The sequence below is a fragment of the Callorhinus ursinus genome, unplaced genomic scaffold (genome assembly GCF_003265705.2).
Source record: "Callorhinus ursinus isolate GAN/ISIS: 27379988/994484 unplaced genomic scaffold, GSC_fseal_2.0 scaffold12, whole genome shotgun sequence".
NCBI classification, from domain to species: domain Eukaryota; kingdom Metazoa; phylum Chordata; class Mammalia; order Carnivora; family Otariidae; genus Callorhinus; species Callorhinus ursinus.
In genome coordinates this window covers 5,138,337-5,152,641 of record NW_027397074.1, presented here as the reverse complement: position 1 = coordinate 5,152,641, position 14,305 = coordinate 5,138,337, and the positions used below count along the sequence as shown (strand labels likewise).

General features: G+C 34.1%; 1 protein-coding gene across 2 annotated transcripts in view; it reads right to left on the bottom strand.

Annotated features, from left to right (window-relative positions):
- Window positions 1-14,305, bottom strand: part of RELN (reelin) — a 499,645-nt gene that overhangs the window by 174,873 nt on the left and 310,467 nt on the right. For both annotated transcript variants that reach the window (XM_073898696.1, XM_025873239.2), the window contains exon 12: window positions 332-483. In XM_073898696.1, the coding sequence (XP_073754797.1) occupies window positions 332-483 (152 nt within the window). The remainder of the gene's footprint in view (window positions 1-331; window positions 484-14,305) is intronic.

The following is a 14,305-nucleotide window of genomic DNA, read 5'->3' as shown; positions in this document are numbered from 1 at the left end:
GGGAAGCCAGGGACTTTGGACAAAGGAGTTATTTTGTTCTCACCTTCTCTCCCATTGTCTTTTCAGCTATGACCACTGAAGGAGAGGTGTGATGAAGGTATAGGGCATTTTACCTTCAGGCCTGTCAAGGCATGCCAGGACTAGTTCTCTTATAGGATGGTTCCAGTAGGGCTGGTCTGAAGCAGGTGGGAGCTTTTGTTCATCTAGTATAACTCATATTTTGTGAATTTCATTTTATGTTGTTGGCCAACAAGCAATCTTACTTCCCCAGGGACAGGGGCTGGCCTAGGTTCTGCCTTAGGTCAAGAAAATTTGTTCAAAATGTACCTACCCATAACGAAGTAAAATCTCAGGTTCCCATAACCGGTAGTATCCATATATGGGGTGCATAATTTCCTCTCTCCATCTTTGAGGAAGACCATTGATAAACCTGATTCTACTGTTCCGCATTCTGTACCAATGACAGCTCCCAAGATGTCCCACCTTAAAAAAAAATGAGAATCATGAACAGTTGGAATATTAAGTCAAAGCTTTATAGAGTATAACATTTTATTTTTAATGAAGAACATTTACTTAGTAATCAATAATTCTGAAATAAAGATGTGGGACAACAGATTTTCATAATGAACCAACTTTTAAACACATTCCATTCACAATTATGATTTTTCTGTAGAAGGACAAATTTAATCAATACTATGTATGGTATGTCTACCACATGATAGTCTTCATTCTCCAAGTACTTACAGTCAAGATTGGGGGGGTCAAATTTGAACTAAGGAAACAGGGAACCATAAAAGACAGTATCATAAGATCATAAACAATTGTATGGTATTTTGCATATTAAAAAAGTTATAGAATGTAAAGTCATAAGAGTAGCAAGAGCCTAGTTTTCAAAAAAAGATGAGATTTAACCTGGATCATGTCAAAAAATATATATTCAGATATAAAGAGGAGAACAAAAATATCTAATATTTTAAAACTCCTATTTCTCCTTAGTATTTATTTCTGGTTGTATCTAATCTGGACATTGCTATTCACACAACTCGCTTGCCCACAGATGGAGGAAACTGGGACACACAGAGGTTAAGTGGCTTGCCTAAGGCCAACTGCCTGTTTAGCTCTAAAACTGAGATCTTCTGTATCTCAGTTTGCTGTTATTTTCGTAGTTATGCTTCTAAAGAGTGTACTGTGCCAGGGAGATTATGTTGGACCATTCCAGTTTATAATAGATTTGGGACCAAGATGTTTAGGAAATGCTTATTTTTTTTTATATTTTAACATTATATTAATCATTCAAGAAACTAAAAAATAACCTTTTGAAGCAGCTCTTAATAGTGCTGGACCACTGTAAATTAACAAGGAACCTCTCTTGACTCATACAAGAAAATTTCACACTGGTTCATTGGTCTTTTACTCGCTCCATTTATCCCAATTAAACCACTCAGCCTACTGATCCACAAAGCAAGTTAAGGTTATAAATGATGCATATGATGACTCCTTTTAGGCTTTAGAGTATTTTTAAAGTGAAAAATTGAGTTGAGAAAGATGGAATTGTCATGGACTAAAAGAACCTTCTATTCAAGTGAAAAATGAGATTAGTAGTCTTTTCCTCATTATTAGTTGTGAATGAGTAACTCTTCTAGATGAATCTAAATGCATTATTTTCAAGACATCCACCACAGACAGAGCTGTGTGAGATATGTTCAGACTGTATATTGCTTTTTTTTTAAGATTTAGTTATTTATTTGAGAGAGAGAGAGAGAGAGAGTGAGAGAGCACAAGCAGGAGGGGTAGAGGGAGAGGGAGAGAATCTCAAGTAGACTCCTCATTGAGAGTGGAGCCTGATGCAGAGCTCGGTCTCACAACCCTGAGATCATGACCTGAGCTGAAACCGAGAGTTGGACGCTTAACTGACTGAGCCACTCAGGTGTCCCTCTATGTTTCTTTTCAATCTTTATTTTAAAGTCCAATATATTCAATTTTACTCTATATTAGTCTTTATTTCTCCCACTTTTAACTGTTGGAAGATAACAAAAGTGAAGTTATTTTCTTTAGAAACCCAAATATTTATAATCAAATGAAATGGAAAGTTTAGTCTGCTTTGAAGAAAAAGCAGAGATCTAAAAAATCATTTTGTGTCAGTGATTTGAATAAATTATCTTGCCTTTATAAAAATTCAGGAGAAGCCTGTTGCAGCATAAACTCATTCTTTCATGAATTTGTATAAATACTGGCTCAAGCTTAGTTGGAGACAAAGTATCCTTGAGGGATAGCAGAGAGAGCCTTTCACTCCCTGGACTTCAGAGTCCAGATCTGTAAGGGCACAAAGTTGTGGGTCTTCTCTAGTTATACAAATGACATGGTCTCTGACAATCAATTACATGAAGTGAGATTATAAATAACCAAATCTTTGAGGCCAGAAGTGATATTTGAAGAGCTTTATAGTTTTATTTTTTTTATTTTTATTAAAGATTTTATTTATTTGACCAAGAGAGACACAGCGAGAGAGGGAACACAAGCAGGGGGAGTGGGAGAGGGAGAAGCAGCCTTCCCGCAGAGCAGGGAGCCCGATGTGGGGCTCGATCCCAGGACTCTGAGATCATGACCTGAGCCAAAGGCAGGCGCTTAACGACTGAGCCACCCAGGCGCCCCAAAGAGCTTTATAGTTTTAGTAGTATTTTCGATAGCATGGCAATTTTCCTGAAAAGGAGTGTTACTTCTCTAAATTATGTTTTCTAAATTATGTTTTCCCCAGGTAAATGTAGTCGTATGTGAACTGCATTTGAAGGAATGTCTGCCTACAGGGGAGACACCTCTACAGCATAGCAATTTATACTTATGCTTTGATGACTAACTAAAAAAAGAGCCCCTACATTATTTATTATAAATACAATGGCATCTATTATTTGTAATAGAGTGGGTTGAATTCGGGACACAGAAAAAAAAGTTTAATAATCAATAAAAGGCCTTAAGGCAACTTTGTTCCTTAGACGTAGCAAGGTCACAATGATGTTTAATTTAGATCTTTAAGATATGACTTTCTATTCTTGTGTCTCAAAAAAAGAGGAATTTTTTTGTAAGTAAAGATAATTTAAAACAGTTTCTTAGCTGGAAAGCTGATGGTCCTCTCTGTCAACTATTTTGGAATGCTTTGAGAATACAATTACTTACGTTTTAATCAGCTCATACTTTGATACTTTTAAGGAAGATACAAGAGAGTAGAAATTAAACCTCTTCACACAAAGAAGATAAATATGTTAGGCGAAGGATGTGTTAATTAACTAGATGGAGTTCTTTCACAATGAATACATATATCGTATCACCATGATGCACTTTAACTTTCTCACAATTTTATATGTCAATGATGCCTCAGGAAAGCTGAAATTAAAAAAGATTTCCTTCATTAGCTTAAAAATAGAATGAGATCTACTCTTTGAAGGGCAATTTGGCAGTAACTATCAAAATGAAAATTACATACCTACATGTATGTACATGTACGCATATATATCTGATTCTCTAATTTTCCTTTTCTCTTTTAGAAATTTACCTTTTGAAAATACTTTAACAAGTATGCAAAAATTTTCATTACAATATTTTTTGTCTATCAATAGGGGTTCAATTAGATAAACTGGTACATCACTTTTTTGAAATAGTGATCTATATTTACTGACTAGAAGATATATTCATTATATGTTGTTGGTTTTAAAAAAAATTAAGTTGTACTACAGTATACAAAATGTGACTCTGGTGGGTGGTGTGTGTGTGTGTGTAGCCACAGAAAAATTTCTGAATGAATATATGTGTACAATTTAACTGTGAGAAACGGGATTAGCATGGGGGACTTTTGATTTTCCCTTTACTTATCTGCCTTGCAGTAAGAATGTAATTTTCAGGAAAAAAAGAAGAAAAGCATTCAATTTATAGGTATTATAACGCAGAATGAAAAATTAAATGATCTCATTATAGGCTGATGAAAATGCTAAGAATATCAACACAGGCAATAGAAGTCATATTTTAATCAGGTATTCTTTGCCTACAAATATTGGCATAAGATACTCTAAAGCTCATGAAGCATTTCACATTACCTATGAAAATTTATTATATTTTCCAGAATATATTAAATCACCTAAAGTTGGCTACTTTAGGTGTGAGCTAAGATACAGGATAAAGCCTGGCTATGAGATCCCACACTTACCAAATTCATAAGATTTTTTTAATCTCTATGAATTCTCTGAGGTTAAGTAAGTTCATTCTATCCATAAGGTCTCTATTTGGGATAAATTCTCTGTTATTTAATAAGGGATGTGCCATAGGTAAAGAACCTTCCACATTCATTTATATTCATGAGGTTTATCTTGAGTATGAGCCCTGTGAGGTCTAGCAAGGTGTGTACTTCAGCTGAAGGCTTCTCTACCTTCATTTAGAGGTTTTTCCCTGCAGCATGACAGCTTAGGTGAAGGTAAAGGATGAACTCTATCTGAAAGCTTCCCTGCATGCACTGCATTTCAAAAATTCTTTTCTTCAATTGGTTCCCCTGTATTTCACTCAAATTCAATTTTGTTTTAGGTTTTTATTACATGCATTATGTTGATTTGCTCTCTTGTCGGAATAACATTAATAAAGAACATTGTCTTCAGAATGGGAGAAAGCACTCAGCTTTCTCACCAATAAGACAGAAATATGACCTAGACTGGAGGATGGTTAGAGAAAATAATGTTCTGCCTGGATAGGACAGCATGTCAATAAGTGTTAGCTTCCCCTACTCGCCCCCCGCAAAACATAGTGCTATCTTTGTTTTAAGTCGAAGAGGCGATTCAAATGAATTTCTGAATAATAATGAGTATTTTTATTTTTTCATACCAGAATTAGCAAAGCAGCAAGACTGGACAAAGGCACAGTCCCCATATGCAAGTACGACTACTTAATCTTTAAGCAAGGGGATACTGAGCTGAAAGAAAAATTGCACTTTATCTATAATCTGTGGATCTTTGGTACTATTCATGATTTTTGTCTATAATCTTCTGGGCTCTTCAATTTATTATTTGTGTTATCTGAACGGTCAAGTGGGTTTCGTTTTAATAAAAATGAACATGTTTATAAAAGAAAAAAAAAGATCCACTTAATACAATATTAACTCAGACTGCCAACCTATCTTCAGTTCACTTACCTTGAATTATAAGCTTAAATGAAATCCTTCTTTAGCTTTATAAGCATTTTTGTGAAAAGTATTCTACGTCAGAGGGAACACAGTTCTTCTGGGTAGGACAGAGGGAAGAATTTGTAGAAAATACAAGAAGATGCTCAAACTGTTCTGAAGAATTCTAAATAACTTTAAAGCCCATTTTTAATAAAAGCACCAACTTACACTGAAGGGGCTATAATGGAGATTGTTCTTGTTGGTTTATATGCAATTTTGGTTTTCAATGGTTATGTGTAATTCTTTGTTACAATTTCCCCGGGACAAGGAAGCCAATATAAAATTGTTTTATTGAGTTTATATTGTCTTTTACTTGTCCCCCTGCCCCACTGGATAACTTTCAATATTAAGAAAGACATATTGAGTCAGTTGTTGGTGAAATCCAGCTAGCAAGCAGTGTCATTAAAACATATAAATAATACTTTGAATTTTGGTCTCTCTATAGTAAATCATCTGTCAGAGACAAAGCCATGGCTGACCTTGGAAAACCATTCTCTTACTCAGTGTTTTTCTATAGTCTTAGATGCGCTGTTTTTTTTAAAAAAACATATTTAGTGAAAGAGCTTCTTCAGAGCAAATTCCTAAAGCAGTTATCTTTTTTAAATTTAATTTAATTTTTGCATGGTGCACTGGGTGTTATGAACAAACAATGAATCATGGAACACTGCATCAAAAACTAATGATGTAATATATGGTGATTAACATAACAATAAAAAAAATTAAAAAAAATTTAATTTAATTTTATTATGTTATGTTAGTCACCATACATCATTAGTTTTTTTCTCTTTAAATTTTTTATTGTTATGTTAATCACCATACATTACACAGCATTAGTTTTTGATGTAGTGTTCCATGATTCATTATTTGCATATAACCCCCAGTGCTCCACGCAGAACGTGCCCTCTTTAATACCCATCACCAGGCTAACCCATCCCCCCACCCCCCTCCCCTCTAGAACCCTCAGTTTGTTTTTCAGAGTCCATCGTCTCTCATGGTTCAACTCCCCCTCCGATTTCCCCCCCTTCATTCTTCCCCTCCTGCTTCATCATTAGTTTTTGATGTAGTGATCTTAATAGGATATGGGTGGTAGTGGAAGAGGGTTGTTAGCAATGGAAGTAGGACGAACTGGAATTAGGTTAGTAGTTCAGAGACTACGCTCTATCCATTGAAAAAGTCAGCAACACCAAATATGGGAAAGCAAATTTGACCTCAGGATGAGTCCTGTTTGCCCTCCAAGCATCTTTTCTATATCTTGCTGGTGTATTGGAGTTCTGCGCATTCCATTCTGTGCCGTATTTGCCACTAGTTGCTTTTAATTTTTAAGTAGGAGGAAAACGCTTCACAAAAATGATCTCTGTGGCCTGGGAGAGGATACCCACATGGAGAAGTACAGTTGGAAATATTTTTTGAAACTTAAAAAAAGAAATTTTATTTCTTTTCTATTATGATATCAGTATTCTCATTACTGAAAAATGTGAAAATAAAAAGGTTGGGAAAAAAATCGCCTATAACCACACTCTCCAGAGACAAGCACAGTTAATATTTTAGTATATTTATTTCTAATATTTTTGTATGTATATTTCCAAATAGTTGTGGTAATATTATATAGATGGTTTATACTCTGTCTTTTTTCACTTCCATTAGTAATGTACACATTTTGCAGGCTATTACTAACTCTTTGTAGATGAGCCACACAATATTTTGTTATGTGTATACCAATCCGTATTTAGTCATTTTCCTATTTTTGCAATTTCAAAATACAATAATAAATAGTTATACTATTTAGCATACTTTATGGACCTGAGGAATTAAATCATCAATTTACTAATGCTCCTGGATGTGTTGTAGAATACAGATAAGTCCAAGCTACGCTTCTTGAGGTGTTCGAGATCTGGTCTTACTTCACAGAAATCCCCAGATCATCAGGACTGACTTGTGGCCAATGGTGATCAGGTGAACCACTGAGGAAGGACTATGGAGAACAAAGACAAGGTTGAAGACATGGGCATCTAAACATTTCAGTGCCACCAACCTCCTCCAATACCTTCCACAGAGAAATCCTATCACCAGCTAATGTTGTGCCAAGCTGTCAGAAATTAAATCACTTTGGAAAGATTCAGATTTCATTCTTTTTTTCTCTGTGACCTCAGTTAAGATTCTATCTTGCAAGGGAAGCCAGTGTCTGTATTCTGGATGCTCACATGGAAACAGCTAGTTTTTGGAGGGGGAGAGGGGGGGCTACAAGCCAACTCAAGATGGCAGAACCAAAAGCAAAGATGGTGTGTAAATGTGCCGCACATTAAAGGTTTAACATTTAATTTCTATAAAGGAGTTCCAGAACAATATAGCACTTATTTTTTTGTTATTTGAAATTTTACTGTTTGTATTTTTAAAGTATAAAAACAATTTGCTTCAAGAGAAAGTGATATTAGAACCCAGGCCCAAAGCAAACCAGAACAAATAAGACATATGTTCTTTTAACAGCTTGCAACAAGATTACTCAGATCCATTTTAGCACTTCCATGGTTTTAAAATATATCCAATTATCACTTTAACTAATATAGTCTTTTTTCTTAATGACACTTCATTGGTTTATTTAGAGAATCCAATTTTGGTTTCATTGGCCGATTGAACTTTATTTGTTTGTGTTTCTTCTGTATCTCATTAATTAATCTGAGTATAATTTTCCTTTGAGCATCACTTTCCTCATATCTCATTACCAACAGCAATTATAGTTGGAATAACAGCTAACTCTTAAGTTTTTTGATTGCTTATTATGTGCTATGCATTGTGGCAAGTGTTCTACATATAATGTTGCATAAAATATCCCCTTTTAGCCCTTTTAGTGCTTATATTTGGATTTTATTTTATCTGATTCGAATTATCTGATTTTAATATGCCTCCTTTCGTTGTAGTTGACTGGTATATTTGTTTCTCTTCTTTGATTTTTAATTTCTTGTGTTATTGTAAATACATAGCTTACTTTTAAAAACTTACTTTGGAAATCTCATTTAATAAACGAATATAACTCAAATTTATTGGGTTACTGATATGTTTGAAAATATCATTTAATAAATATAACTCAGTCAAATTTATTGGGTTACTGATATGTTTAGATTGATTCCTGAAAAATTGTTTTCTGTTTTCTATTTACCCTGCTTTTTATTGTTACTTTCCTGGCATGTACGAGACTCAGTCTTCCGTGTCCTATGTGACCCTGATGCTTCAGAAGTTACATAGCCTCTATCGGGCTAATCTATTATTTACATATTTAAAGTTTTCTATTAACATTATTATTATTATTAATTAAGAATTATCCCAGGGACCACTGGGTGGCTCAGTCAGTTAAGTGTCTGCTTTCAGCTCAGGTCATGATCCCAGGGTCCTGGGATGGAGTCCCGCATCAGGCTCCTTGCTTAGCAGGGAGCCTGTTCTCCCTCTGCCTGCAGCTGGTGCTTGTGTTCTCTCTCTCTCTCTCTCTGATGAATAAATAAATAAATAATCTTAAAAAAAAAAGTTATCCTAGATCTATATCCTCACTACAAGCAAGCTAGGAAGTTTGGCAGTATTTTACTTCCTTACTCTTCTTTTCTCTTTTTGTCACTTTCGTTCTGTACTTCTCAAGTTGAGGTCATTTGGACTTTAATTACAAATTTTTGTTAAAACTTTTTAATAATCAACACTTACTTAGACTGAACTACAGGCTTTACTTTTTTCTTTGATCACTACTCTTTCTTGAATCTATCATATTTCTCTTGGATTAATTTCCAGGAACATATCTCCTAGTAATTCTTTCAGAGAGGGTTTGGGGGGTAGTAAATTTTTTGAACCCTATGTGTCTGAAAAAGTTCCCCCCCCCAATTGAAGTATAATAGACATACAGTATCCTATTAGTTTCAGGTGTAGATCACAGTGATTTAATATTTTTATGTATTATAAAAATATCCCCATGATAAGTCTAGTTACCATGTCTCCATACAAAGTTATTATAATATTATCGACTATATTCCCTATACTGTACACTACATTCAAAGGTAGAAAGAAAAGTAACAATGAAATCCTATGTACATAATATCCAATTTCAATAATTATCGAGCTGTTTGGGTTCTTTTGATATTGAATTGTGTAAGTTCTTTATATATTTTGGATATTAACCTCTTATTGGATATATAATTTGCAAATATCTTCGACTATTCAGTAGGTGGTCTTTTTGCTTTGTGGACGGCTTCCTTCGCTGTGTAAGAACTTTTAGTTTGATGTAACTTCATCTGTTTATTTTAGCTTTTGTTGCCCTTGCTGAAGGAGACTGGTCCAAAAAAAATTCTGCTGAGACCAATATCAAAGAGCTTAGTGCCTATATTCTCTCTTAGGAATTTTATGATTCCAAACTTACGTTCAAGTCTTAAACCATTTTGACTTTATTTTTATATATGGTATAAGAAAGTGGTCCAGTTTCATCCTTTTGCATGTAGCTGTCCAGTTTTCTGAACATCACTTATTGAAGAGATAGTCTGTTCCCCCATTGTATAGCCTTGCCTCCTTTGTCATAGATTAATTGACCATATAATTGTGGGTTTATTGCTAGGGTGTTTATTTTATTCCATTGATCTATGCATCTGTTTTTGTGCCAGTACTATACTGTTCTGATCACTATCACTAGCATAGTCTGAAATTAGGGAGTGAAAAACCTCCAGCTTTGTTCTTCTTTCTCAAGGTTGTTTTAGCTATTTAGGTTTTTTATTTTTTTAAATAAAAATTTTAGTATTCTTTGTTCTAGTTCTGTGAAAAATGTCATAGGTATTCTGATGGGGATTGCATTAAATCTGTAGATTGCTTTGGGTAGTATGGACATTTTCAGTAAGATTTTTCTTCCAATCTATGACCATGGTATATCTTTCCATTTATTTGTGTCTTCTTCAATTTCTTTCATAAATATCTTAAAGTTTTCAGAGTAGGTCTTATACTTTCTTGGTTAAATTTATTCACAGGTATTTTATTCTTTTTGATACAATCGTAAATGGGACTGTTTTCTTAATTTCTTTTTCTTATAAGCTTATTAGTGTACAGAAATGCAACAGATTTCTATATGTCAATTTCATATTCTGCAACATAATTAATTTCTTAGTTCTAACAGTGTTTTGGTGGAGTCGTTAGGTTCACTCTATATAAATTATCATATCATCTGCAAACAATGACAGTTTTACATCTTCCTTTCTAATTTGGATTATTTTATTTCTTCTTCTTGTCTAATTACTGTGGTTAAGACTTCCAATACTATGTTTCATGAAAGATGTGAGAGCCAACATACTTGTCTTGTTCCTGATCTTAGAGGAAAAGCTTTTAGCTTTTCATTCTTGAGTATGATGTTAGCTGTGGTTTTGTCATATATGGCCTTCATTAAATTGAGGTATGTTCCCTCTGTATCTACTTTGTTAAGAGTTTTTGCTATAAATGGATGTTGAATTCTGTCAAATGCTTTTCTGCATCTATTAAGATGAATATATGATTTTTATTGTTGGTTTTGTTAATGTAATGTATCATGTTGACTGATGTGTGGATGTTGAACCATCCTTACACCCCTGGAATTAATCTTTCTTACTTGATCATGGTGTATGATCATATTAGTGTTGTCAAATTCAGTTTGCTATTTTTTTTGAGGATTTTTGCATCTATGATCCTTAGGGATACTGGCTTGTAATTTATTTTTATTCATTTATTTTGTGGTGGCTTCATCTGGTTTTGGTATCAGGGTAATGTTGGCCTCGTAAAATGAGTTTGGAAGTGTTCCTTTCTCTTCAATATTTTGGAATAATTTGAGAACAATAGGTACTATTCTTTAAATGTTTGGTAGAATTCACCTGTGCAGCTGTCTGGTTCTGGACCATAATTGGTTAAAGGTTTATTATTAATTTGATTTCATTACTTGTAATTGGTCTATATAGATTTTCTATTTGTGATTCAGTTTTGGAAGACTGTGTTTCTAGGAATTTATCCATTTCTTCTACATTTTCCAATTTGTTGGCATGAAACTATTCATCATAGTTGCTTACAATCCTTTGTATTTCTGTGATGTCAGTTGTTAACTTTTCCTCTTTCATTTCTGATTTTATTTATTTGGGTCCTCTCTTTTTATCTTGATGAATCTGGCAAGAGGTTTATTGATTTTGTTCATCTTTTCAAAGAACCAGCTTTTAGTTTCATTGATCTTTTCTATGGGCTTTTTTTTTTTTTTGGTCTCTATTTCATTTATTTCTACTCTGATCTTTATTATTTTCTTCCTTCTACTAATTTGGGCTTTGTTCTTTTTCTAGTTCTTTAGGTATAAAGTTAGATCACTCCAACGTTCATAGCAGCAATGTCCATGATAGCAAAACTGTGGAAGGAGCCAAAATGCCCTTCAACAGATGAATGGATAAAGAAGATGTGGTTCATATATGCAGTGGAATATTACTCAGCCATCAGAAAAGATGAACACCCACCATTTGCATTGACATGGATGGAACTGGAGGGGATTATGCTAAGTGAAATAAGTCAAGCAGAGAAAGACAATTATCATATGGTTTCACTCACATGTGGAACATATGGAATAGTGGGGAGGACCACAGGGGAAGGGAGGGAAAACTGAATGCGAAGAAATCAGAGAGGGAGACAAACCATGAGAGACTCTGGACTCCGGGAACCAAACTGAGGGTTACAGAAGGGAGGTGGTGGGGGGATGGGGTAACTGGGTGATAGGTATTAAGGAGGGCACATACTGTGATGAGCACTGGTGTTATATGCAACCAATGAATTGTTGAACACTACATCAAAAACTAATGATGTACTATATGCTGGCTAACAACATAATAATAAAAAAATAAGAAAAAAGATTACTTATTTGGGACTCTTGTTTCTTGAAGTAAGCTGTATCACTATGAACTTCCTTCTTAGAACTGCTTTTGCTGGGTCAGATAGATTTTGAAAAGTTGTATTTCGAGTTTCATTTGTTTCAAAGTATTTTTTTTAATTTTCTCTTTGATTCCTTCATTGACCTATTGGTTGTTTAGAAAATGTTTAGTCTCCATTATTTGTGTTTTTTTCAGTTTTGTTCTTGTAGTTGATTTCTAGTTTCATACTGTAATGGTTAGAATAGATGCTTGATATGATTTCAGTCTTCCTGAATTTACTGACTTGTTTTGTGGTCTAACATATGATCCATCCTGGTGAATGTCCCATGTACATGTGAAAAGAGGGTGTGTTCTGCAGTTTTTGGGTGAAATGTTCTCTATATATCTATTCAGCCCATCTGGTCTAATGTGTTGTTTAAGGTCAATGTTTCCCTATTGATTTTCCATCTGAATGACCTATCCATTGAGGTAAGTGGGGTATTAAAGTCTCATACTATTATTGTATTGCTGTCAATCACTCCCTTTATGTTTGTTAATATTTGCTTTGTATATTTAGGTGTTGCCATGTTGGGTGCATAAATATTTATGAATATTATACGTGATCCTTGATTGACCCTTTTGTCATTATATAATCTTCTTTGTCTTTTGTTACAGTCTGTTTTAAAGTCTATTTTATCTGAAATGAGTATTGGTACTTCAGCTTTCTTTTCCTTTCCATTTGCATGGAATATCTTTTCCCATCCTTTCACTTTCAGTCTGTGTGTGTCTCTATATCTGAAGTGAGTCTCTTGTAGACAGAATATAAAAGGGTGTTATTTTTTTATCCACTCAGCCACTGTATGTCTTTGATTGGAACATTTAGTCCATTTACATTTAAAGTAATTATTGATAGGTATGTACTTATTGTCATTTTGTTATTTGTTTTCTGGTTGTTTTTGTAGTCTTCTCTGTTCCTTTTTTCTTCTGTTGGTATATTCCTTTGTGGTTTCATGATTTTCTTTAGTGTTATGTTTGGGTTCCATTCTCTTTATTTTTTGTGTTTCTATTGTAGGTTTTTGGTTATGTACAAAAAACATGGTTACCATGAAGTTCATATATATGTATAGAAATAAAAAGGTTTTTGTTTTTTCCTAATACTGGTATGATAATTGACTGGAGAAGAATTTTATGTTCTGAAAATTTTTTCAGAACTAGATAACTTCTTCATTTTTTTTTAAACTTATGCTTAGTGCTACCAAGAAAAGTAATATAAATCTCACCAAGAAGCTTTTAGGATTTCTTCTTTTATCAGTGTTCTAAAGTTTCTTCTTGATGCTCTAGGACTAGATATGTTCCCATTCATCTTGCTAAACATTTCATTCACAGGAACTATGTCTTTTCTTTCTTCTTTTTTCAATCTTGGGGACTTTTCTTCAGTAATATATTTGAATATTTCATTCCATATATTCCCTCTGACCTCTCTTTCTGGAATTCCTATTTTTCTAATAACAGAAGAGCCATTTCCCCCCCCCCCATACTTTACATCTTTTTTCCTTATATCCAGTGACCCTCAGTTTTGGATAGACTTCAAGACTCAAATTTCTAGCTCATTATTAATTTGTTCTTCAGCTATGCCTATGCTGATATTCAGTGGAGAAAGAAAACCCATTAAATTTGTTTCAACAATCATATATTTTCATTTCTCACATCTCTGCTTCCTAATAAAATGTGTTTTAATTTCTCAAATGCAGTATGCACTCTTAACCCTCTAAGGATATTAATTATGCTTCTTATAAAATCTCCATTTGTTTATTCTACTACTTCTGTTTTCTCAGACCTTATTTCTTTAGTTGGATGATTTTTAAATGGAGCTGATTTTCCTCAGATTTGTTGATTCTAGATAATTTGCTTAAATTTGTATCTGTTATTGTTTTTTTATTTTGGTATAAAAATGGTTATTGATGGGGGCAGATGGGCCTTTAGGTGTGACTACCATGAGAGGGGGTCTCTGTTCCCCCTTGAGGTTTCCAGTCACCTGGATTGCCCTGCTTCTCCATTCCAAGTATCCACATTCATTGCTTGTTCCTGGGAATAGAAGCCTCTACTTGGAAGTGGGTGTACTGAGGGACTCACCTCCTTGGCAATCCCTATAGCGGTAGCTCAGAGCCCCATCCTCATTCATGTGACCAGCATCTGTGTCCTGGAGCAGTGCTGAGACATCTTTTTAATGTCTTATTCAACA